General features: G+C 44.3%; 1 protein-coding gene across 2 annotated transcripts in view; it reads left to right on the top strand.

The window, feature by feature from the left end:
- Positions 1 to 22,788, top strand: part of trrap (transformation/transcription domain-associated protein) — a 336,919-nt gene that overhangs the window by 183,085 nt on the left and 131,046 nt on the right. For both annotated transcript variants that reach the window (XM_059979022.1, XM_059979023.1), the window contains 3 exons: positions 5,153 to 5,366; positions 12,509 to 12,688; positions 16,372 to 16,518. In XM_059979022.1, coding sequence (XP_059835005.1) covers positions 5,153 to 5,366; positions 12,509 to 12,688; positions 16,372 to 16,518 — 541 coding nt within the window. The remainder of the gene's footprint in view (positions 1 to 5,152; positions 5,367 to 12,508; positions 12,689 to 16,371; positions 16,519 to 22,788) is intronic.

Below are 22,788 nucleotides of genomic sequence, written 5' to 3' on the forward strand. Positions count from 1 at the left end.
AGCAATGCCCACACCCCTGAGCTACTGTGCTATTGTACCATGCCAAACGCCTTGCCAATTTCTGATTTAGATTTACATTGAAGCATACAGTGCAATGCTTCAACAGCCAACACACTCGAGTGCGCTGGGAGCCGCCCGCGAATATCACCGCGTCTTCAACACCACATGTCCATAATGCTCAACAGAGCAGCACAGAACACAACAAGCAACAAAGCGACAACAGAAAAACAAGTCCTATTCCTCCCACCCATCTACTCACTCGCACGGACAGTCCTCCCAACTCCAGAACAGACCTCTGGCCTCCATAGAACATAGCCTTCTATTTTTCTAAGCTCCATGTACCTATCCAGGAGTCTCTTAAAAGACCCTATTGTTTCTGCCTCCACCACCATCGCCGGCAGCCCATTCCACACTCTCACCACTGTGTTTTTTTTTTAAAAAAAAGCTTACCCCTGACATCTCCTCTGTACCTACTTCCAAGCACCTTAAAACTCTGCCCTCTCATGTTAACCAGTTCATCCCTGGGAAAAAGGCCTCTGACTATCCACATGATCAATGCCTCTCATCATCTTGTGCACCCCTATCAGGTCACCTCTCATCCTCTGTCGCTGCAAGGAGAAAAGGCCGAGTTCACTCAACCTATTCTCTTAAGGCATGCTCTCCCAAACCAGGCAACATCCTTGTAAATCTCTGCACCCTTTCTATTGTTTTCACATCATTCCTGTAGTGAGGCAACCAGAACAGAGCACAGTACTAAAAGTGGTCTGACCAGGGTCCTATATAGCTACAACATTGCATCTTGACTCTTAAACTCAATCCTACGATTGATGAAGGCCAATACACCGTATGCCCTCTTAACAACAGAGTCAACCTGCGCAGCGCCTTTGAATGTCCTATGGACTCGGACCCCAGGATTCCTCCACACTGCCAAAAGTCTTGCATTAATACTATATTCTGCCATCATATTTGACCTACCAAAATGAACCACTTCACACTTAACTGGGTTGAACTACATCTGCTACTTCTCAGTCCAATTTTGCGTTCTATCAAAGTCTGACAGCCTTCCACACTATCCACAACACCCCCAACTTTGTGTCATCAGCAAATTTACTAACCCATCCCTCCACTTCCTCATCCAGGTCATTTATAAAAATCACAGAGTAGGGGTCCCAGAACAGATCCCTGAGGCACGCCACCGGTCACTGACCTCTATGTAGAATATGACCCGTCTACAGCCACTCTTTGCCTTCTGTGGGCAAGCCAGTTCTGGATTCACAAAGCAATGTCCCCTTGGATCCCATGTCTCCTTACTTTCTCAAAAAGCCTTGCATGGGGTACCTTATCAAATGCCTTGCTAAAATCCATATACGCTACATCTACTGTTCTACTTTCATCAACATGTTTAGTCACATCCTCAAAAAATTCAAGCAGGCTCATAAGGCAAGTTTAACAAAGCCATGCTTGACTTTTCCTAATCATATTATGCCTGTCCAAATGTTCATAAATCCTATCTCTCAGGATCTTCTTCCTTAACTTATCAACCACTGAAGTAAGACTCACAGGTCTGTAATTTCCTGCGCTAACTCTACTCCCTTTCTTGAATAAAGGAACAACATCTGCAACCCTCCAATCCTCTGGAACCTCTCTTGTCCCCATTGATAATGCAAAGATCATCGCCAGAGGCTCAGCTATCTCCTCCCTCGCCTCCCACAGTATCCTGGGGTACATCTCATCTGGTCTTGGTGACTTATCCAAGCATCAGCGCATCCTCTTCCTTAATATCTACATGCTCAAGCTTTTCATTCCACTGTAAGTCAATCCCTACAATGGCCAAGATCTTTTCCCGTAGTGAATACTGAAGCAAAGTACTCATTAAGTACCTTTTCTATTTCCTCCAATTCCGTACACACTTTTCCACTGTCACACTTGATTGGTCCTATTCTCTCACGTCTAATCCTCTTGCTCTTCACATACTTGTAGAATGCCTTGGGGTTTTCCTTAATCCTGTCCACCAAGGTCTTCTCATGGCCCCTCCTGGCTCTCCTAATTTCTTTCTTAAGCTCCTTCCTGCTAGCCTTATAATTTTCTGGATCTCTATCATTACCTAGTTTTTTGAACTTTTTGTGAGCTCTTCTTTTCTTGACTAGATTTACAACAACCTTTGTACACCACGGTTCCTGTACCCTACCATCTTTTCTCTGTCTCATTTGAACGTACCTATGCAAAACCCCACGCAAATATCCCCTGAACATTTGCCACATTTCTATCACGCGTTTCCCTGTGAACATCCGTTTCCAATTTAAGCTTCCAGGTTCCTGCCTGATGGCCTCATATTTCCCCTTACTCCAATTAAACACTTTACTAACTTGTCTGATCCTATCCCTCTCCAATGCTATGGTAAAGGAGATAGAATTGTGATCACTATCTCCAAAATGCTCTCCCACTGAGACCCCTGACACCTGATCAGGTTCATTTCCCAATACCAGATCAAGTACAGCCTCTCCTCTTGCATTGTGTCAAGAAACCTTCCTGAACACACCTAACAAACTCCATCCCATCTAAACCCCTCGCTCTAGGGAGATGCCAATCGATATTCAAGAAATTAAAATCTCCCATCACAACAACCCTGTTATTACACCTTTCCAGAATCTGTCTCCCTATCTGCTCCTCGATGTCCCTGTTACTATTGGGTGGTGTGTTTTTAAAAAAAGACCCACCCAGTAGGGTTATTGACCCCTTCCTGTTCCTAACTTTCACCCACAGACTCCGTGGACAATCCCTTCATAACTTCCTCCTTTTCTGCAGCCGTGGCATTACCTCTGATCAACAGTGCCACACCCCCACCTCTTTTGCCTCCCTCCCTGTCCTTTCTGAAACATACACTCTAAGTAACCATTCCTGCCCCTGAGCCATCCAAGTCTCTGTAATGGGCACAACATCATAGCTTTTCCGATTGCAGGCATTGGTCTTTGACTTCCAGCCCTCCGGATATCCTTCTGACTTTGATCTTTGGTATTGACCCCTGGACTAGCTGATGATGGGACCATGAACTCTGGGCACACTGACTCACCAGCCTTTGTGCCTCCCACTTACGTGGGTGCTTCTGTTGAATACAATAGTTTATATTTTAGAAGCGAGGTTATCTTAATGTCAGCATACCAAATCACCTTATCTACATTCACTTTCTAATGAGGTTGGCATTGAAGGAAATGTAAATTTATATTTGAAATCTATTTTACAGCTAATGAAAAGAAATCTCATTTTGTAAATGCTAATTCAGCGTAGAGGCTGTGCAGCCTCCTCAGCAGGTGTCTGTGGGGGAGGAGGTGGCACTGTCTACTAAAATATTCTGAGATGATGCGTTTCATGTCTTCAAACATTGTTAAAAGTTTGGCTTTGAAGAATTCTGAAATCTCTTGTGCTTAGCACAGATCGTGTTGGCACATGATGCTGTGATGGAAGAGAGCCAGTTTTAGTTTCTGACAGAACATGGTGCACGTTTAGTTTTTTTATTCTCCACAGTATCTCCTTGTGCACCTTCTTCCTTTGTTCTCTTTTCCTCTGCTCTTGTTCCTCATTTGCCCCTTCCCCCGCTCTAACACCTCACACACCGTCCCCTGTCAGACCCTTCCTGCTCCTCTTCCTGCCCTTCTCAGCTCTGCTCCCTCCTGTCCCTCTGACCCTCACCCCTTCTCCTGCCTTTCTCAGCCCTGTGTCCTCCCTTATCTCTGACCTCACGTCCTCCTGTTCCTAACTTTCTACCCTTCTGACCACCTTCCTTACCTCTCGGCCTTTCTTCTGGTGCCCTTGCCCCATTTCCCTCCTTCCCTACGCAGACCCTCTCCTCCTAACCTCTCACCCACCCTCTTCAACCTGTCCTCCTCCTGCCCTCCTCACCTCTTTTCCTTTTATCTGCCACACTCACCCCCTCCATCCCTCTGACCTTTTCTCCTTTTCCTGCCCTCTCACCACCTGCTCACTCCTCCTGCACCGCCTTGTTGATGCCTCTGTTGTGCCTTCACCATCTCACTCCTCTTTCATCTTCCTCCATCCCTACTTCTGACCATGACACTGTCTCTCCTCTCCCGCCTCTGAGGTGGAATTTCTTTAGCCAGAGGGAGGAGGCTCTGTGGAATTCATTGTGGAGGCCAAATCATTGGGTATATTTGCAGTGGAGGTTGATAGGTTCTTGATCAGTAAGGGCATCAAAGGTTACAGGGAGACACTGGAGAACGGAGTTGAGAGGGAAAATAAGTGAACCATGATCGAATGTTGGAGCAGGCTCGATGGGCTGAATGGCCTGATTCTAACCTGATGTCTTATGGTCTCTCCCCCATATCCCTGCCCTGGTCTGTTTCTTCATTCTTCCTTCAGTGACTTTGTCAGAATCTGCTTTCTTCTACTCCTCTAAAGTTCAAAGTGAATTTATTATCAAGGTACATATATGTCACCATACACTATCTTGAGATTTATTTTATTGTGGGCATTCAAAGTAAATACAAAGAAACACAATAAGATCAATGAAAAACCACCCATGACAAGACAGGCAAACAACCACTATGCAAAAGTTAACAAACTGTGCAAATACAAAAAGAAAAAAACCCAAAATAATAAGTATAAGAAGTAAGCGGTAACTGTCAAGAACGTGAGATGAAGAGTCCTTGAAAATGAGTCCATAGGTAGTGGGAACAGTTCAGTATTGGGTTGAATGAAGTTGAATCTTCTGGGTCAAGTGTAACAACTGTTCTTGAAACTTTTCCATACACAGCTTACTCTACAATTTGATCGCGGTTGATTTATTTTCCCTTTTAACTCCATTCTCCTGCCTTCCCCCCCTAAATTTTGACCATATGGGAGGGCAGGAACGGCCTTTTTAAAGTGACTTTTGTATCAGCCAGCTTGCATGTCCCTGGATTCATAGATAGATCAGAACAAGTGAGAACGACACAAGAGATTTTACAGATCCTGGAAATCTTGAGCAACACACAGAATGCTGGAGAAACTCATGAAGGGTCTCTGCCCAAAACATTTATTCTCCTTAGATACAGACTGACTGCTGAGCTCATCTAGCATTTTGTTTGTGCACTTATACATATTCCAATCTTCTTTACTCTACATGCTGAGTCCTCTGTGCTTGTGATATCTGATGCAGGGATGAGAACCTTTCTGGCAGTGAACTCACGGCGAAGCTGGAGCCAGCATTCCTGGCTGGATTGCGCTGTTGCCAGCCCCACATCCGGGCCAAGTTCTTTGAAGTTTTCGACAACTCCATGAGGCGGCGGGTCTACGATCGGTTGCTGTACATCACCTGTTCTCAGAACTGGGAGGCCATGGGAAGTCACTTTTGGATCAAGCAGTGTATTGAGGTGAGGAAAGAATTGTCGTCACTGTCAGCTTCCCTTTGCAGGTGTCTTGGTTACTCCAGATCACTTTAGTGGGGGTGCACATCTCACACAATCTCTCATGGTCCTAGAACACATTGTACATAATCAGAAAAGCTCACCAATGCCTCTACTTCCTTAGGAGGCTGAAGAGAACTGGACTTTGCACATCTGTACTCACATCATTCTACAGATTCACGGTAGAGAGCATCCTGACAAAGCTGCATCACTGCATAGTAGAGAAACCGCATTGCAAGAAGGCTGTACAGTGGGTAGTCAGAACTGCACAGTGCCTCACTGGTACCAGTCTACCCACCATCAAGGACATATATACAGAAAGTTGCAGAAATAGGGCCACTAACATCTTGAAGGAACCCACCCACCCTATTCATAGACTGTTTGTCCCACCCCCATCAGGGAGGAGGCTACGTAGCATCTATGCCAGGACCACCAGACTCAAAAGCAGTTACTTCCCCCAAGCAGTAAGGCTTATCAATAACTCCACCCACTAACCCACCCCTCGCACCATTAACCACCACTACTTTATCATTTTCTGCATCACCTTATGTACAGACACTCCTGTGCCTAGCGTCACCTTATGACCGTACAATCAGTCTATGTATGTAAGCTAACTTATGTATTTATATTTATTGTGCTTTTAATTATTATTTTGTTCTTAATGTGTTTTTTTGTGTTGCGTTGGATTTGGGATAACAGTTGTTTCGTTTTCCTTTCCACTTGTTTATAGGTAGTGACATAAAACAATCTTGAAATACGAAATATTGCAGAGATTTTGAGTTTAGATGTAGAGAGAAGTGCTTCACTTTGGAAGTTTGAATTTAAATGCAGAGCAGTGGTAGTGTGATTACTCCAGTTGAGTATGATGTTCTTCTGAGGATTGTCTGTTGGTGGGTCCTCAATGCACCGCACAAATAATACGTTGGTGTGTGATTTTCTCTTGCCACAAAGATGAAATAAGAGCATTGAAGAAACAACTGCTTTGGGTTAAAATGTTTTCTGTTTCTTGAGAGGGATTCATTTTGCATAACATTCTTTTACTGCTCCTGTGTGCCAACTCGAAGCCCCATGAAGTTGGAGAGCTGAATTTCACTTAGGGTATGGAATGTGTATAACTGCTGCAGATCTCCTTGGCTTCACAGAGCCTGCAGGTGTGTTCAAAAAGCATGCCCCCCACCCCATGCAGAGCTCATAATATTTCAGAGGCCTTTCTGGATGCAGCAGTCTTGGTATAGACTGTGCTTTTAACCTATGGCTTTATCAGCGGCATCTCCCGCATGCGGTCAAATCTTTACCATGTTCAGTTGATAACATCACTGTTGTCAGATCTTGAATTATTTAACGTTGAATTGCACATAATGTCCGGAATAGATGAAACTGTCAGGTCTCCACAGGAACTCCCTCATACTCCATCTGAAACCATCAGCAATGCTGTGAACACAAGATACCATTGTTGAGTCGTAGAGTGATACAGCCCATCTAGTCTGTGCTGACCTGATCTTCTGCTTAGCCCAACCCACCTGCATTTATGGAGTGAAATTAACAGGGCTGGAACCTTCATCCCGACTGGAAAGGAAGGGGATAGACACCATAATAAGAATGTGGGTGGGAGGGGAAGGAATACAAGCTGATAGGTGAAATGAGGTGAAGGGGAAGATGGGTGGGTGGGGAAAGGTAAATGAAATAAGAAGATGGGAGGGGACTGGTGGAAGAGGTAAAGGGCTGAAGAAGATGGCATCTAATAGGAGATGAAAATGGGCAATGGAATAAAGGGGAGTAGGTGAAGAGCAGGTCATGATGGTTCACAACTTTTCCTTGGAACGTTGCTAATTTGATTGATTGTAATGTATCAGAAGCATTGATGGGGTCAGGATCTTTATCCCAGCAGAGAAACTTTAAATACTAGAGGACATGCGCTTCAGAGGAGAGGGAGAAAGCTTAAAGGAGACGTGTGGGGCATGTTTTTCACCTTAGAGTGGTGGGTGCCTGAAATGGACGGTGGGAGCAGGTGTGATGGTGGTGTTCACAGGTTATTAGACAGAAACATAAATATGCAGGAATAGAGTGTTATGGATCACGTACAAGCAGAAGAAATTTAGTTCAATGAGTATCGTGTTTCATGCAGATAATGTGGCTGGAAAGGCCTGCTGCAGTGCTGTGTAATACTAAACAACACTGGCAGAGAGAGAGAGAAATGGAGCTAATATTTTCAGGTCGAGTTTATTGTAATGTGTACAAGTGCATTGAAAATATAGCAGCATCACAGACATGCCCTGTAGGTACAGACAACACTTAGAATATAAATCATACATAAGTTATAAAAATTGTACTTACTTACTACCCACTACTGGCATTGGCATTTAGGGCAGCAGTGAAGGCCCTCCATCTCTGTCTGTCCTTGGCCAATTCAGGTCTTGATTTGGCAGTGTTCCTTTATTGTGTCAGTAGCTTCCTCTCGGTTTCTGGTCAGCGATGCAAGCCCTGGGTGGAGACTCAGGAATACCGTCTTAGGATTCTTCTTTGCTGTTTCTGTAACAGTTTTGCTTGACCAGTCAGGGTTGTTAGCCCTGAGCTGAACCCCTGAACCTGGAGGATCGGTGGACTGCTCTTAGTCTGACCTCTACCCTTTGACCTGCTTGGCATGGGTGACCCTACTAAGAGCCAAAACTCCAGCCAGCAGAGCTTTCTGGGTCGTCGAGGCACACAAGCCGCCAAACCAGGACAAGGTTGTGGTCCTCTTAGAAGATACAACACTGAAGAGAGAAAAACAAAGACAATGCAGAGAAAAGACGTTACTGTGGAGGGCAAAGAAACAATCAGAGACACGTCAATGTTAGTAAGGTCTGCAGGAGCAGAATTTGACCACTTGGTCCATTGAGTCTGCTCTGTCATCCTATCATGGCCGATTTATTATCTCTCTCAACCCCATTCTCCTGCCGTCTTCCCATAACCTTTAAAGTCCTTGCTAATCAAGAACCTATTAACCTCCGCTTGAAATATACCCAATAGTTCAGCCCACAGGCATCTGTTGCAATGTATTTCACAAGTGCACCACCCTCCAGCTAAAGAAATCTCTCCTCACCTCTGTTCAAGGGGATGCCCTTGTATCCTGAGGCTGTGCTCTCTGGTCTTAGTGAATAATTGATGGCATCATTGAGTTCAAAGTATATTTATTGTCGAAGTATGCATACGGTATACAACCGTGAAATTCATCTTATTGCAAGCAGCCACAGAACAAAGAAACACAGTGACCCTTTTAAAGAAAATCCCCACACAACCATCGAACACTCAGTGTGCTCCCCAATTCAGGCAACGTAGAGGAACAATAAAAAGTAAACAAGTAACATTAACTGCAGAATCCCCGAAAGTAAGTCCACAGTTATGGAGCTGCTGAGGCGAGTAAAGCCGGTCCAGGAGCCCAGAGTCAATTCAGCACTGAAGCATCGTCCGACTACTAAGAGAAGTAAGTAAAAGCACAAGGAACATCAACTGCAGAGACCCTGAAAGTGAGTCCGCAGCTGCAGAGTGCGTTCAGTGCTGAAGCGAGTGAAGCCAGTCCAGGAGCCTGATGGCTGCAGGACAATAGCTGCTCCCAAACCTGGGGACATTGGGGCACTTCCCGCTTGCTGGCAGCAGTGAGAAGAGAAAGGTCAAACGCAAACACTGATCACCGGTTTTTTGCTCTTGTCCTTTTATCGCCGCTTTAATCAGAGTGGAGTAATGGAGTCGACCACGGATTTGTGTTCTGCCGTTAGGAATTGACTCAGTGTGCAGCCTCAGTGATGGCCGTAGCTGTTCCCTCTGCTCTCATCCGTGCCGAGCCCCCAGGTGATTGCGGAAGTGCCAGATTGTTGAGTGGGCTCAAAAATCCGTCTTTAAAAGGGAAATTTCCGGCTGTAGTCATTGCAGTTCAGAGGAAGTATAGTTAAGAAGAAGAGCATCTACTAAGTTTGTGAGCTGTCTGGAGGATGTTGCTGTTGGTCGCTGGCGCCATCTTTCCAGAAGTCACTAACTCTCTCTCAGTGGCCTCTGACTTGCTAGTGGTTTCCAAATGATTAAAGTCTGCTCTAAACCTTGGCCTGAATAGCAGGATGAGAAATGAAACAGTTTGTTTCTATTTATCTCTGCCTAATTAGAGGATCAAAGAATTGGCGAATCTTCCAGAGTTAATATCAGCTCTGCATGTTGCTTAACTCTGGGATCTCATCATTTCAGCTGAGTGTGTTACTACGGCTCCCTTGCACCGCTGGTTCATTAACTTCTCTAAGTGTGCTCCTCCCCATCAATAGACATCACCATTAGTTTATAGCTACAAAAATGTGTGTGTTGTCTGCGGCACAACTGATGATAATGATAAACGCAAGGGCCTTTAGGCAGCACTTCACCTGCGAGTCTGTCAGGGTCATCTGCCATATCCAGTGATCCTACTGCAGCCTCCTCTACATCATGGAGACTTAATGTAAATAGGGGTCTGCTTCGTTGAGAAACTTCGCTCCATCTGCCACAACAGTCAAAATTTTACAGTGACAACCAATTTTAATTCTACTTCCCTTTTCCATTCCAGCGTGTTGGTTCATGGCCTCCTCTACTGCCATGATGAGGCCACTCTCAGGTTGGAGGACGAACACCTCATATTCTGCCTGGAAAGCTTCCAACCTGATGGTGTGAACATTGATTTCTATAATTTCCAATAGTTTATCTCCCCTCCCCCTTCTCTTTTTCATTCCACATTCTGGTTCCTCCCTTATCCTTTCTCTTCACCTCACCTGCTCATCACCTCCCTCTGTGCCCCTCCTACTTCCCTTTCTCCTATTGTCCGCTGTCCTGATCTAGCAGATTCCTTCTTCAGCCATTTAGCTCTTCCACTTACCCACTTTCAGCTTCTTACTTCATTCCCCTCTCCCCCACCCACCCACCATCCTCCTCACCTGTCAGCTTGTACTCCTACCCCCCTCACTAATCTCTTAATCTGGCTTCTTCCTCAATCCTCTCTGGTCCCGATGAAGGGTCTGAAACAGTAAATGTTAATTCTCCTCCACAGATGTTGACTGACCTGAGTTTGACTGTCTATTCCACTCCTTGGAGGCTGACTGACCTGAGTCTGACTGTCTATTCCACTCCACGGAGGTTGACTGACCTGAGTTTGACTGTCTATTCCACTCCACGGAGGTTGACTGACCTGAGTTAGACAGTCTATTCCACTCCACGGAGGCTGACTGACCTGAGTCTGACTGTCTATTCCACTCCACGGAGGTTGACTGACCTGAGTTTGACTGTCTATTCCACTCCACGGAGGTTGACTGACCTGAGTTAGACTGTCTATTCCACTCCACGGAGGCTGACTGACCTGAGCCTGACTGTCTATTCCACTCCATGGAGTCTGACTGACCTGAGTTTGACTGTTTATTCCACTCCACGGAGGCTGACTGACCTGAGTTTGACTGTCTATTCCACTCCATGGAGGCTGACTGACCTGAGTTTGACTGTTTATTCCACTCCACGGAGGTTGACTGACCTGAGTTTGACTGTTTATTCCACTCCAGAGAGGTTGACTGACCTGAGTTTGACTGTCTATTCCACTCCACAGAGGTTGACTGACCTGAGTCTGACTGTCTATTCCACTCCACGGAGGCTGACTGACCTGAGTTTGACTGTTTATTCCACTCCATGGAGGCTGACTGACCTGAGCCTGACTGTCTATTCCACTCCATGGAGGCTGACTGACCTGAGTCTGACTGTCTATTCCACTCCACAGAGGCTGACTGACCTAAGTCTGACTGTCTATTCCACTCCATGGAGGCTGACTGACCTGAGTCTGACTGTCTATTCCACTCCACGGAGGTTGACTGACCTGAGTTTGACTGTCTATTCCACTCCACGGAGGTTGACTGACCTGAGTTAGACTGTCTATTCCACTCCACGGAGGCTGACTGACCTGAGTCTGACTGTCTATTCCACTCCACGGAGGTTGACTGACCTGAGTTTGACTGTCTATTCCACTCCACGGAGGTTGACTGACCTGAGTTAGACTGTCTATTCCACTCCACGGAGGCTGACTGACCTGAGCCTGACTGTCTATTCCACTCCATGGAGTCTGACTGACCTGAGTTTGACTGTTTATTCCACTCCACGGAGGCTGACTGACCTGAGTTTGACTGTCTATTCCACTCCATGGAGGCTGACTGACCTGAGTTTGACTGTTTATTCCACTCCACGGAGGTTGACTGACCTGAGTTTGACTGTTTATTCCACTCCAGAGAGGTTGACTGACCTGAGTTTGACTGTCTATTCCACTCCACAGAGGTTGACTGACCTGAGTCTGACTGTCTATTCCACTCCATGGAGGCTGACTGACCTGAGTTTGACTGTTTATTCCACTCCATGGAGGCTGACTGACCTGAGCCTGACTGTCTATTCCACTCCATGGAGGCTGACTGACCTGAGTCTGACTGTCTATTCCACTCCACAGAGGCTGACTGACCTAAGTCTGACTGTCTATTCCACTCCATGGAGGCTGACTGACCTGAGTCTGACTGTCTATTCCACTCCACAGAGGCTGACTGACCTGTTTTTTCCTGAGTAGATGCTGTCTGACCTGCTGAGTTCCAAATGTCCGAAGTAGATTTATTAAAGGAATTACATATATAACCTTGAGGTTCACTTACTCCAGTGCCATAGTAGAGTATTAACTATAATAGAATTAGTGAAAGACTGCTCCAGCTGGTGTGCAAGAGACAACAAACTGTGCAGATACTAAAGGTAAGAAATAATAAAAGTAAGTAAATAAGCAATAAATATCGAGATCATGAGATGAAGAGTCCTTGAAAGTGAGTCCATAGGTTGTAGGAACATTTCAATAGTGAGGTGTGAAATTGAGTAAAGTTATCTTCTCCCCTTTGGTTCAAGAGCCTGGTGATTGAGGAGTAATAACTATTCCTGACCCTGGTGGTGTGAGTCCTGAGGCTCCAGTACCTTCTCCCTGATGGCAACAGCAAGAAGAGAGCATGACCTGGGTGGTGGGGGCCCCTGATGATGGATGCTGTTTTGTGTGTGCTGATAACAATGTGTTATTTGGATTTTTGATGACTGCGTTCCTGCTCTCCCTGCAGCTGCTGCTTGCTGTTTGTGAGAAAAACACTACCATCAGCACCAGTTGTCAGGGTGCCATGCTGCCATCCATCACCAACGTCATTAACCTGGCCGACAGCCATGACCGTGCAGCTTTCGCCATGGTAACACACGTGAAGCAGGAGCCTCGGGAGAGGGAGAACAGTGAGAGCAAAGAGGAGGTAATTTGTTGCTGGAAAATTGTATTTCTCCCTCTTCTGTTGACCTGCAGAGCCCACTAACTTTAGTGAAACAATGTGGAAGTTCAGAATCAGATTTATTATCACTGACATGTGTTGTGAATTGTGCTGTTTTGTGGCAGCAGTACAGTGTAATCAACTTTTTAAAAATACTGCTATCAACTACAACAATAAATATATTAAAAAAATTTGCAAAAGGAAAGTAAGAAGTGAGGTAGTGTTCATGGTCCATTCAGAAATCTGATGGCTGACCAGAATAAGCTGTTCCTAAAATATTGGAATACATGTTTTCATGCTCCTGTACTTCCTCCCTGGTGGTAATAATGAGAAGGGAGCGTGTCCTGGGTGGTGGGGGTCCTTAATGATGGAGGATCTTTTGATAATGTCCTCCGTGGTGGAGAAGCTGGTGCCCGTGATGGAGTCTGCAGAGTTTAGGACCCTGTTTGGCTTTCTCCCATCCTGTGCAGTGGCCCCTCCGTACCAGATGATGATGTGAACAGTTAGAACGCCCTCCATGGCACAGCTGTAGAAATTTGCTAGTTTATGGTGACATACCAAATTTCCTCAAACTCCTAATGAAATTTAGCTGCTGGCTTGCATTCTTCATAATTGCATCAATATGTTGGGCCCAGAACAGACCTTCAGAGATGCTGGCACCCAAGAACTTAAAAGTTACTCATCCTTCAGTGAGAACTGTTGTTCTCCTGATTTCTGAGGTAAAGCATTAGACAAACTGAATCAAGCCAGGACTAACTCAGTGTCTGTTACAAAGTAGATTGAGGCTGGATTCCTTGAACATAGTTCTTGTTAATTATGTGAGAAAATTTTCATTTGCCTTTAGGCACACCACAGCACTTATAAAAGGGTTTTCCTCTGTGTATTAGCAACTTCAGCCCCACGTGACCAGCCAGCCCTGGGCCACATTTCTGTTAGAAAGCCAACATCATTTTAAGATTATAAAATCGAGCATTGGTTGGTCCGTGTGAGAAAGGTTGCTGCAGTGAAGAATTTGCCTTGTGAAATGTGAGTGCTCTCTATGGAATAGAGTAACTACTTCCCCTTTTAAATTAGGCAGATTAATGAAATACAGCATGACTTTATTTTAAGGGAAACACTTTATTAAATAACGTTTCAACAGTCTGCATTGCCCTAGGATCACATACAAAAAAGAATCAGTGGAAAACGGAAATGTGGCTCCATGTTCGGGTAAAGTAGATGTGTTGTGGTCATATTCACTCAGTGGACACTTCATTAGATTCCTCCTGCACCTAATAACGTGACCAATGAGTGTATGTTCATGCTCTTCTACCTTAGCCCATCCTCATCAGCGTCGTGCGTTCAAAGATGCTCTTCTATACGTCACTGTGGTAACACGTGGTTATTTGAGTTACTGTTGCCTTCTTGTCAGCTTGAACTAGGCTGGCCATTTCCTCTGACCTCATTAACAAGGTATTTTCACTACAGAACTGCTGTTCATTGAATATTTTTATTTTGCTTTTTGCACTATTCTCTGTAAACTCTAGAGACTGAAAATCCCAGGAGATCAGCAGTTTCTGAGATACTCAAACCACCCCATCTGGCACCAACAACCATTCCACAGTCAAAGTCACTTAGATCACATTTCTTCCTCATTCTGATGTTTGGTCTGAACAACAACTGAACCTCTAGACCATATCTGCAAGGGATATGCATTGAGTTGCTACCACATGATTGGTTGATTAGATATTTGCATTAACAAGCAGGTGTACCTAATAAAGTGGCCACTGAGAATATCTAACCAATTACTGTTTCTCTTTTCCATTAACTGGAGTGGGCTTTGTTTCCTAATCTTCTCAAATGTTTGCTGTTGTATATAGTGGAATACTGTTTGTTTATTGTTGTCACATGGAATCAGATACACTATTCATGTCCTAATGAAAGATCTTGATCTGAAACGTCGACTGTTTATTCCTCTCCGTAGATGATGGCTGATGTGCTGAGTTGCTCCAGCATTTTGTGTGTATTGCTCAAGATAGAGTGACAAGCTTTTGTTTGTGTACCATCCAGAAAGATTTTTCAAAACACTAACAGGTCAAGATGTTATAAAAGAGAAATGCAGAATTTAGTCAGAATCAGGTTTAGTATCACTGACACGTATCATGAAATTTGTTGTTTAGTGGCAGTAGTGCATTGCAATACTTAAAATATGCTGTAAATTTTGATGAGAATGTATATTAAAAATTAAGTTTGATAAGTGGTGCAGAAAGAGTAAAAATAGTGACACAGAGATCTTTGTGGAAATCTGATGGCAGAGGGTTAGATGTAGTGTTACAGAGAAAGTGTGGTTCAGGGAGACTGTAATAAGGTACAAGGACGATCTTTTACATTTAAGAAGTCCATAATAGTAGATAGAAGCTGCTCTTGATGCTGGTGGTATGCATACTGAAAGCTTTTGTATTTTTTGCCCATTGGGAGGTGGGAGAAGGGAGAGTGTCTGGAGTGGAAGGGGGTTATTTGTTTCATTTTTTTTGTTTAGAGATGCAGCTTGGTACCAAGCCTTTCTGACCCAACAAGCCTAATTACACCCATATAACCAATTAATCTACCAACCTGTAGGTCTTTGGAACGTGGGAGGAAACCAGAGCACCCGGAGGAAACCCACATGGTCATGGGGAGAACATATCAACAGGGGGGTATTGAATCTGGGCCTGTGGTGCTGTGTTAATGTTATGCTAATCACTACACTACCATGCCACCCTAAGCTTGTATTCTCTGCTTTCTCAAGGCAGCGTGAAGTGTAGACATCATTTTGATTTACAGTGACAGATAGTTTTTTAACAGATCTGGAAATTACATGGCCTAGGTCTCTAGGTACTCATTGGGCTGTAATTAATTCTTAGCAGGATGTATTTGTTTAAGGGAATATACTCAGCAAGGTGTGGGAGGTGTTTAAGGTGGAAATTGCACCTTACTTGAGTTCCAGTTAGCTGATGACGTGGATGGTGGATTGAAGGAAACCGGTGATACAAGTGAGACGAGAGCTTGTGTGAATTTCCAGCTACAATTTTTAATAGCTGTTGACAAATGTTTATTTTGTAGATCTGAGCTCCTTTTGCAGATGGTGTCCTGTATGAAAAGATCAGCTTTATTCAGCACATGTGCATCGAAGCATACAGTGAATTGCATTGTTTGTATTAATACAACTCAGCCTGAGGGTGTGCTGGGGTCAGGCCACAAGTGGTGCCAACATGGCATGCCCACAACTTACTAGCCCTAACTTGCACGTCTTTGGAATGTGGCAGGAATTTGGAGCAGTGGGAAGAAACCCAAGCGGTAACAGGGAAAACATACGAGTTCCTTACAGACAGTGGTGGGAATTGAACCCTGATCTGACAGCTGGTTCTGTAAAGCATTATACTAACCATTATGCTTCCGTACTGCTCCAAAATGGGGCTGAGAGGAAAATTGGATCAGCCCTGATGAAATGGTGGAGCAGACTCAATGGGCCAAATGGCCTAATTCTGCTCCTATATCTTACTGTCTAAATGGCTAAAATTATTTAAATCTATGGTGCTGCTTTCAGTTATACTGATCCTGGTAAAATATCACCATAGCAAAAAGAGTTAGCATTTTATCTTCAGTGCAAATGAGCATTTTTAATATATTTCTCAATAATTCTTACTTAGGATGTGGAAATTGATATTGAGCTGGCACCTGGAGATCAGAGCAGTACGCCAAAAACCAAGGAGCAGTCTGAAAAGGATGCTGGGAACCAGCTGCACATGCTGACGAACAGGCACGATAAGTTCCTGGACTCTCTCAGAGAAGTAAAAGTAAGTACCGTGGAGACTTTTAATGGGTGTAAGCTCACCTGTTCCTCATTTCTTTCATTTGGAAGTTGAATATATTATCATACTTGTATGCCTCGGTGCAATAAAAAACATGGTATTTGCACAGTTTGTTGTCTTTTGCACATTGTTTGTCAGTCTTTGTGTAGTTTTACATTGATTCTATTGCTTATCTTTGTTCTACCCATAAGAAAGTGAATCTTGGGGTAGTAATTGGTGACATAAACATACCTTGATAATAAACTTACTTTGAACTTTGAAACTTGCAGCAGTATCACAGAAACATAGCTTCAAATGGGCAGCAATCGCAAGAAAAATAACTTCAGCATAAATTATTCATTAGAAAATACAGTTAGAACCAAAAACAAGTCAATTTTGGTGCAAAGTGGTAATAGTGTTGCTTATGAAGGGCGTAGGCCCAAAATATTTGCTGTTTATTCCTCTCCATAGATGCTGCCTTGGCCTGCTGAGATCCGGCATTTTTTTGTGTTGCTGAATTGTAGTGATTAGAGTTGTGCCAGTTGGTTGAAGGGAAATAGATGTTCTTGAACTTGGTGTGGGACTTCAGGGACCTCCTGCCTGTTGGTAGCTGTGAGAAGCTAAATTGTAGTGATTAGGGTTTTGCCAGTTTGTTCAGTGTCCAATAGTATCAGATAAGCAGCATTCACAAGCAAAGTATAAATCAAACATAAATTATTCTAATTTTTGACAAGAAAAAACAAAATTAGAACAATATAATCAATAAAAACACAAAATGCTGGCAAAACTCAGCAGGCCAGACAGCATCTACGGGAGGAGGTAGTGACGATGTTTCGGGCTGAAACCCTTCATCAGGAGTGAAGTAACATGGGGGGGGGGATAAGAAGTGGGGGGAGGGATAAAGTAGAGAGCTGGGAAGTGATAGGCTGAAGGGAAATAGTCTAGGGGGAAGGTGGAGAATTATGGGAAATAAAAGAGAAAGAAAGGTAAGGCTGGGGGGAGATTATAGTGAGGGGGGAAAAGAGAGAAAGAGAACCAGACTAAAATAATAGATAGAGATGGGGTAAGGGTGGGGGGCAGGGGTATCAATGGAGGTCTGTGAGTTGAATGTTCAAGCCGGCAGGTAGGAGGCTACCTAGGTGGGAGATAAGGTATTGCTCCATCAACCTGCGTGTGGCCTCATCTTGATGGTAGAGGAGGCCATGGACAGACATGTCGGAGTGGGAGTGGTCTGTGGAATTGAAGTGTGTGGCCACAGGGAGATCCCGCCACTGCTGGAGGACTGAGCGCCGGTGTTCGGCGAAACGGTCTCCCGGTCTGTGGCGGGTCTCCCCAATGTATAAATGGCCACATCAGGAGCACCGGATACAGTTTATCACCCCAGTTGACTCGCAGGTGAAGTGGTGCCTTACCTGAAAGGACTCACAGCTACCTAGACCAGGGGTCAGCAACCTTTACCACTGAAAGAGCCACTTGGATCCGTTTCCCACAGAAAAGAAAACACTGGGAGCCGCAAAACCTGTTTGACATTTAAAATGAAATAACACTGCATAGAACGTTTTGTTTTGCCTTTATGCTATGTATAAACAAACTATAATGTGTTGCATTTATGAAATTGATGAACTCCTGCAGAGAAAACGAAATTACATTTCTGCATGCAACAAAAACATTTTGAACTCCGAAAAAAAGACGTTGGGTTGAAGGTTACTTTTAAGTAAAATACTCAACGTCTATTTGAGTCCTTCTTGTATTTATGAAAAACGCCAAACTTAAATTTGCCGCCAGCAGCAAACCAAAAATAACGTCAGCCAGCTGTCAACCTGAAAAATAAAAGGACTATTTCACTGAACAATGAAAACATATGAATATACGTAAAATAATAGGCAATTAAAATATTTATCATACTTGGTCAGGTTGACTCACACCTGACAATGCAGTCGTATTCAGTAGGGATGGATCGATGCTTAGGGGAGTGACCGGGAAGGATAATGTGTTTTTTTCCTCTCTGAACTCACAGAAGCGTTTCCCAAACGATGTTTGCATTGCGATGATTGCAGAATGTAAATACTCCGAATTTATCATGTCGTGACCTTGTTTGAACTCTCTCAAATTGGGGAAGTGAGACAATGTGCCTTTCTGTAAATCTCTGGCAAGCACTGTCAACTTGCGCTCGAATGCCAAAACATCCTCCAACATGTGCAGGGCTGTACGTCCTTACCCCTGAAGAGCTGTGTTCAGCGTGTTCAGGTGCGCTGTCATGTCTACCATGAAGTGTAGCTTTTCCAGCCACTCTGGCTGTTCCAGCTCAGGAAAGGTGAGCCCTTTGCTGCCCAGGAAAGTTTTCACTTCTTCCAGACACGCGACAAAGCGTTTCAGCACCTCCCCTCTGGACAGCCAGCGATAAAAACACGTTGTAGCAGTGTGCTACACGCAGTCAGTAAACTGCAGTCAAAGATAGCTTTATTCGAACTAAACAGCCTTGCTTTTAAGCCTCCCTCAACCCGCCCCCCATGGGCGCGGATGCTGCAAAAGACACGTACTCACAAACCCCCGTAGGCTATCTCCCTTAGCCTGAACGCTGGCTAATTGTGAGCCGGTTCGGATGTGTCAGGAAATGGGTCGCCACAACGTCTTATTTAGATTGTACAAGATCACCATAATCTTCAAATTTAGAATTACATTTCAAAAACTAACAAACTAACATAAAATACGTTTTAATTAAATACTGACCAATTATTTCCCAAAGCAACAGGGAGCTGCAGCACAGACGTAAAAGAGCCACATGTGGCTCCGGAGCCGCGGGTTGCCGACCCCCGACCTAGACTATTGCTCCTCCCACACTGTCTCCTATAAAAATGCTATCCCTTTCTCTCAATTCCTCTGCCTCCGCCGCATCTGCTCTCAGGATGAGGCCTTTCATTCTAGGACAAAGGAGATGTCTTCCTTTTTTAAAGAAAGGGGCTTCCCTTCATCCACTATCAACTCTGCCCTCCATCGCATCTCCCATATTTCACGCACCTCTGCCCTCACCCCATCCCCCCGCCAGCCCCCCAGGGATAGAGTCCCCCTGGTCCTCACCTATCACCCTACCAGCCTACAGATCCAACGTATAATCCTCTAACTTCTGCCACCTCCTACGGGATCCCACCACCAGACACATCCTCCCCTCCCCCTCACTCTCAGCTTTCCGCAGGGATCGCTCCCTACACAACTCCCTTGTCCATTCATCCCCCCCCCATCCCTCCCCACCAACCTCCCTCCAGGCACTTAATCCTGCAAACGGAAGAAGTGCTACACCTGCCCCCACACTTCTTCCCTCACCACCATCCTAGGCCCCAGACAGTCCTTTCAGGTGAGACACCACTTCACCTGTGAGTCAATTTGTTTATGGGATATGGTTATCACTGGGAGTGCAACATTTATTGGCAATCCCTAACTTTGTTTGAGCTGAGAAGAGTCAACCTGTTGTTGGGTGTGGAGTGACATGTCGATCAGAAAAGAAAAGGAAAGAAGATGTAGACCAGAAGGCATAGGAGCAGAATTAAGACATTTGGCCTGACAAGTCTGCTCCGTCATTCAATCATGGCTGATTTATTATCTGTCTCAAATCCATTCTCCTGCCTTCTTCCTGTAAAAAAAAACACAGATGTACTCATTAGAGAATATTGGAGAATGGGTTGTTAAACCATTTTTTTGTTATTATTGGTATCAAATCCATATACTATGGAGAGCGGTTGGGATTTTTTCATTGGCGTATGGGAGAATGAGGGGTGATCTTGCAGAGGTGATTAATATTATGAGAGACATTGAGCACTTTTTTTTATTGAGTTGTGGAATCAAGAACCTGAAGGCATATGTTTAAGGTGAGAAGGGAGAAATGGAATAGGAATCTGAGGAGTAACTTTTTCCATCCTGAAGGTGCTTGGTATATGGACTAGGTTACTCGGGGAAGCGGTTGAAGCAGGTAGAGACCATTGACACCATTTAAAAGGTGCTTGGGCAGGTATGTGGATAGCAAAGGTTTAGAGCAGGTCCCCAACCTGGGGTCCATGGACCCCTTGGTTAATAGTAAGGCCCCATGGTACTAAAAAGATTGGAAACCCCTGGTTAGAGGGACGTGGATCAAATGCTGGCAAATGAGACAAGCTTATTGGGAATCCTAGTTGGCATAGACCAGCTGGGCTAACTGAGGTCTCCATTTCTGTTACTGAGACTATTTTTTTTTCCCTGTTAAATTCCAGAGTTATTAATTGAATTTACACTTCCTGGCTTCTGTGGTGGGATTCAAAACTGCTGTCCTTGGATCGGTGATTCCCAGCTCTATTAATCTAACGAGTTAACCAGTACCTTAGCCACACCCATAGCAGATTCCTGTTACTTAACTGTGTGAAAAGTACAGATGCCATGCAGTTGGATTTTGCAGTGTATTTTTTCCTTTTAACTGCAAATGAGATACAAGTGAAATAAGAGCATAGCCATAAGATCTAGGAACAGAATTAAGCCATTCAGCCCATCAGGACTGCTCTGCTATTCAGTTGTGGCTGATTTTTCTTATTTCAACCCCATTCTCACACCTCTCCATAGTCCTTAACCCCCTTACCAATTGAAATCTCTGCCTTAAATACACCCAATAACTTAGCCTCCACAGCTCCTCACACATTCACCAGATGAAATTGCTCTGCATCTCAGTTCTAAAGGGACTTCCCTTAAATCTGGATCTCAGACTCTTCTGTTAATAGAAACACCCTCTTCACATGCACTCTATTCAGTATCTGATAGGTTGCAATGAGGCTCCCCCAGCGCCCCAGCATCCTTCTAAATTCCAAAGAGTAGCCTCAGCTGTTCATCACACATTAGCCCTTTCATTCCCATGATCATTCTAATGAACCTCCTCTGGACCCTCTCCATTGCCAGCACATCTTTTCTTAGATATGGGTTTATTCCACACTACATCTCTAAATAAATATCAATAAATTGTCGTGGATCCAAGTCACGTCTCAGGCATGAGATGACATGTTTCTTCACCAGCCGCTCAAAGCACTTCATTACAGTGGATGTATTGTCCAGTAGCTCTTAGTCGTGGGGCAGGTTGCCACGTTCTTCTTAGGCAAAGGTATAACTGAAGCCTGCTTGGAGCAGGTACTTCATCCATCAGGCTTCTGAACCAGTGTGGATATATTCACTTGTCACAACACTGAACTGATTGCACAACCAATGGCCTCACTGTCAAGGATTCTACAGCTCATGTTCTCAGTATTACTTACTTTCTATTCATCATTATTATTTTTAATATTTGCACAGTTTGTCTTTTGTAAGGTGTTTGTCAGTCTCTGTGTGTGGTTTCTCATTGATTTCTTTGTTCTACTGTGAATGTCCATGAGAAAATGAATCTCGGGGTTGTGTACAGTGACATATAGCTATGTTTTTTGATAATAAAGTTATTTTGAACTTTGATCTTTTTCACCAATTGGAATCTGGAAACAACATTTTATTAAGTTCCGGAAGCCTTGGCTTTTTTGTGCTTTGACATGGTTTTATTTTGAAGCCTGAAAGCCGAAAAGGCAGCAGAATCAGACAGAACAGTAAATCCTGAAAAAAAGTTGGATGGACACTTGCAAAGAAATTGTGGAGTGGATGAGAAGGATCCCAGGAATGAAAAGGTTCATGTATGAGGAGCGCTCGATGACTTGGGCCTGTATCCACTGGGGAATCTCATTAAAACCTATCAGGTATTGAAAGGCCTAGTTAGGGTGGATGTGGTGAGCATATTTCCTGTAGTGGAGAGACTAGGAACAGAGGACACAGTCTCAGAATAGGATATTCCTTTAGAACAGAGATGAGGAGGAATTTGTTTAGCCAGAGGGTGATGAATCTGTTGAATTCATTGCCACAGACAGTTGTGCAGTTCAAGTTATTGAGTATATTTAAGGCTGAGGTTGATAGCTTCTTGATTAGTCAGGGCATCAAAGGATGTGGGGAAAACGCTGGAGAATGGATTTGAAAGGGATTCCATCAGCTATGATGGAATGGCAGAGCAGACTTGATGGGCTGAATAACCTAATTCTGTTCCAATGTCGTATGGTTTTATGGACTAATTTGGTAGCTTTTTGTCAAGAGCTGGCACAGATTCGAAAAGTCTGACAAGGTCCATTTCCCAACCCACTGTTGTGTCCATGGTGAAAAGGTAAAAATGTGATGTGAGCATGTGCGGTGATATTTGAGAGGTGCACTTAATTAAATTGGCACAGATGGCCTATTTATGCAAATAAATGCTAT

The sequence above is a fragment of the Hypanus sabinus genome, chromosome 9 (assembly GCF_030144855.1).
Source record: "Hypanus sabinus isolate sHypSab1 chromosome 9, sHypSab1.hap1, whole genome shotgun sequence".
NCBI lineage: Eukaryota > Metazoa > Chordata > Chondrichthyes > Myliobatiformes > Dasyatidae > Hypanus > Hypanus sabinus.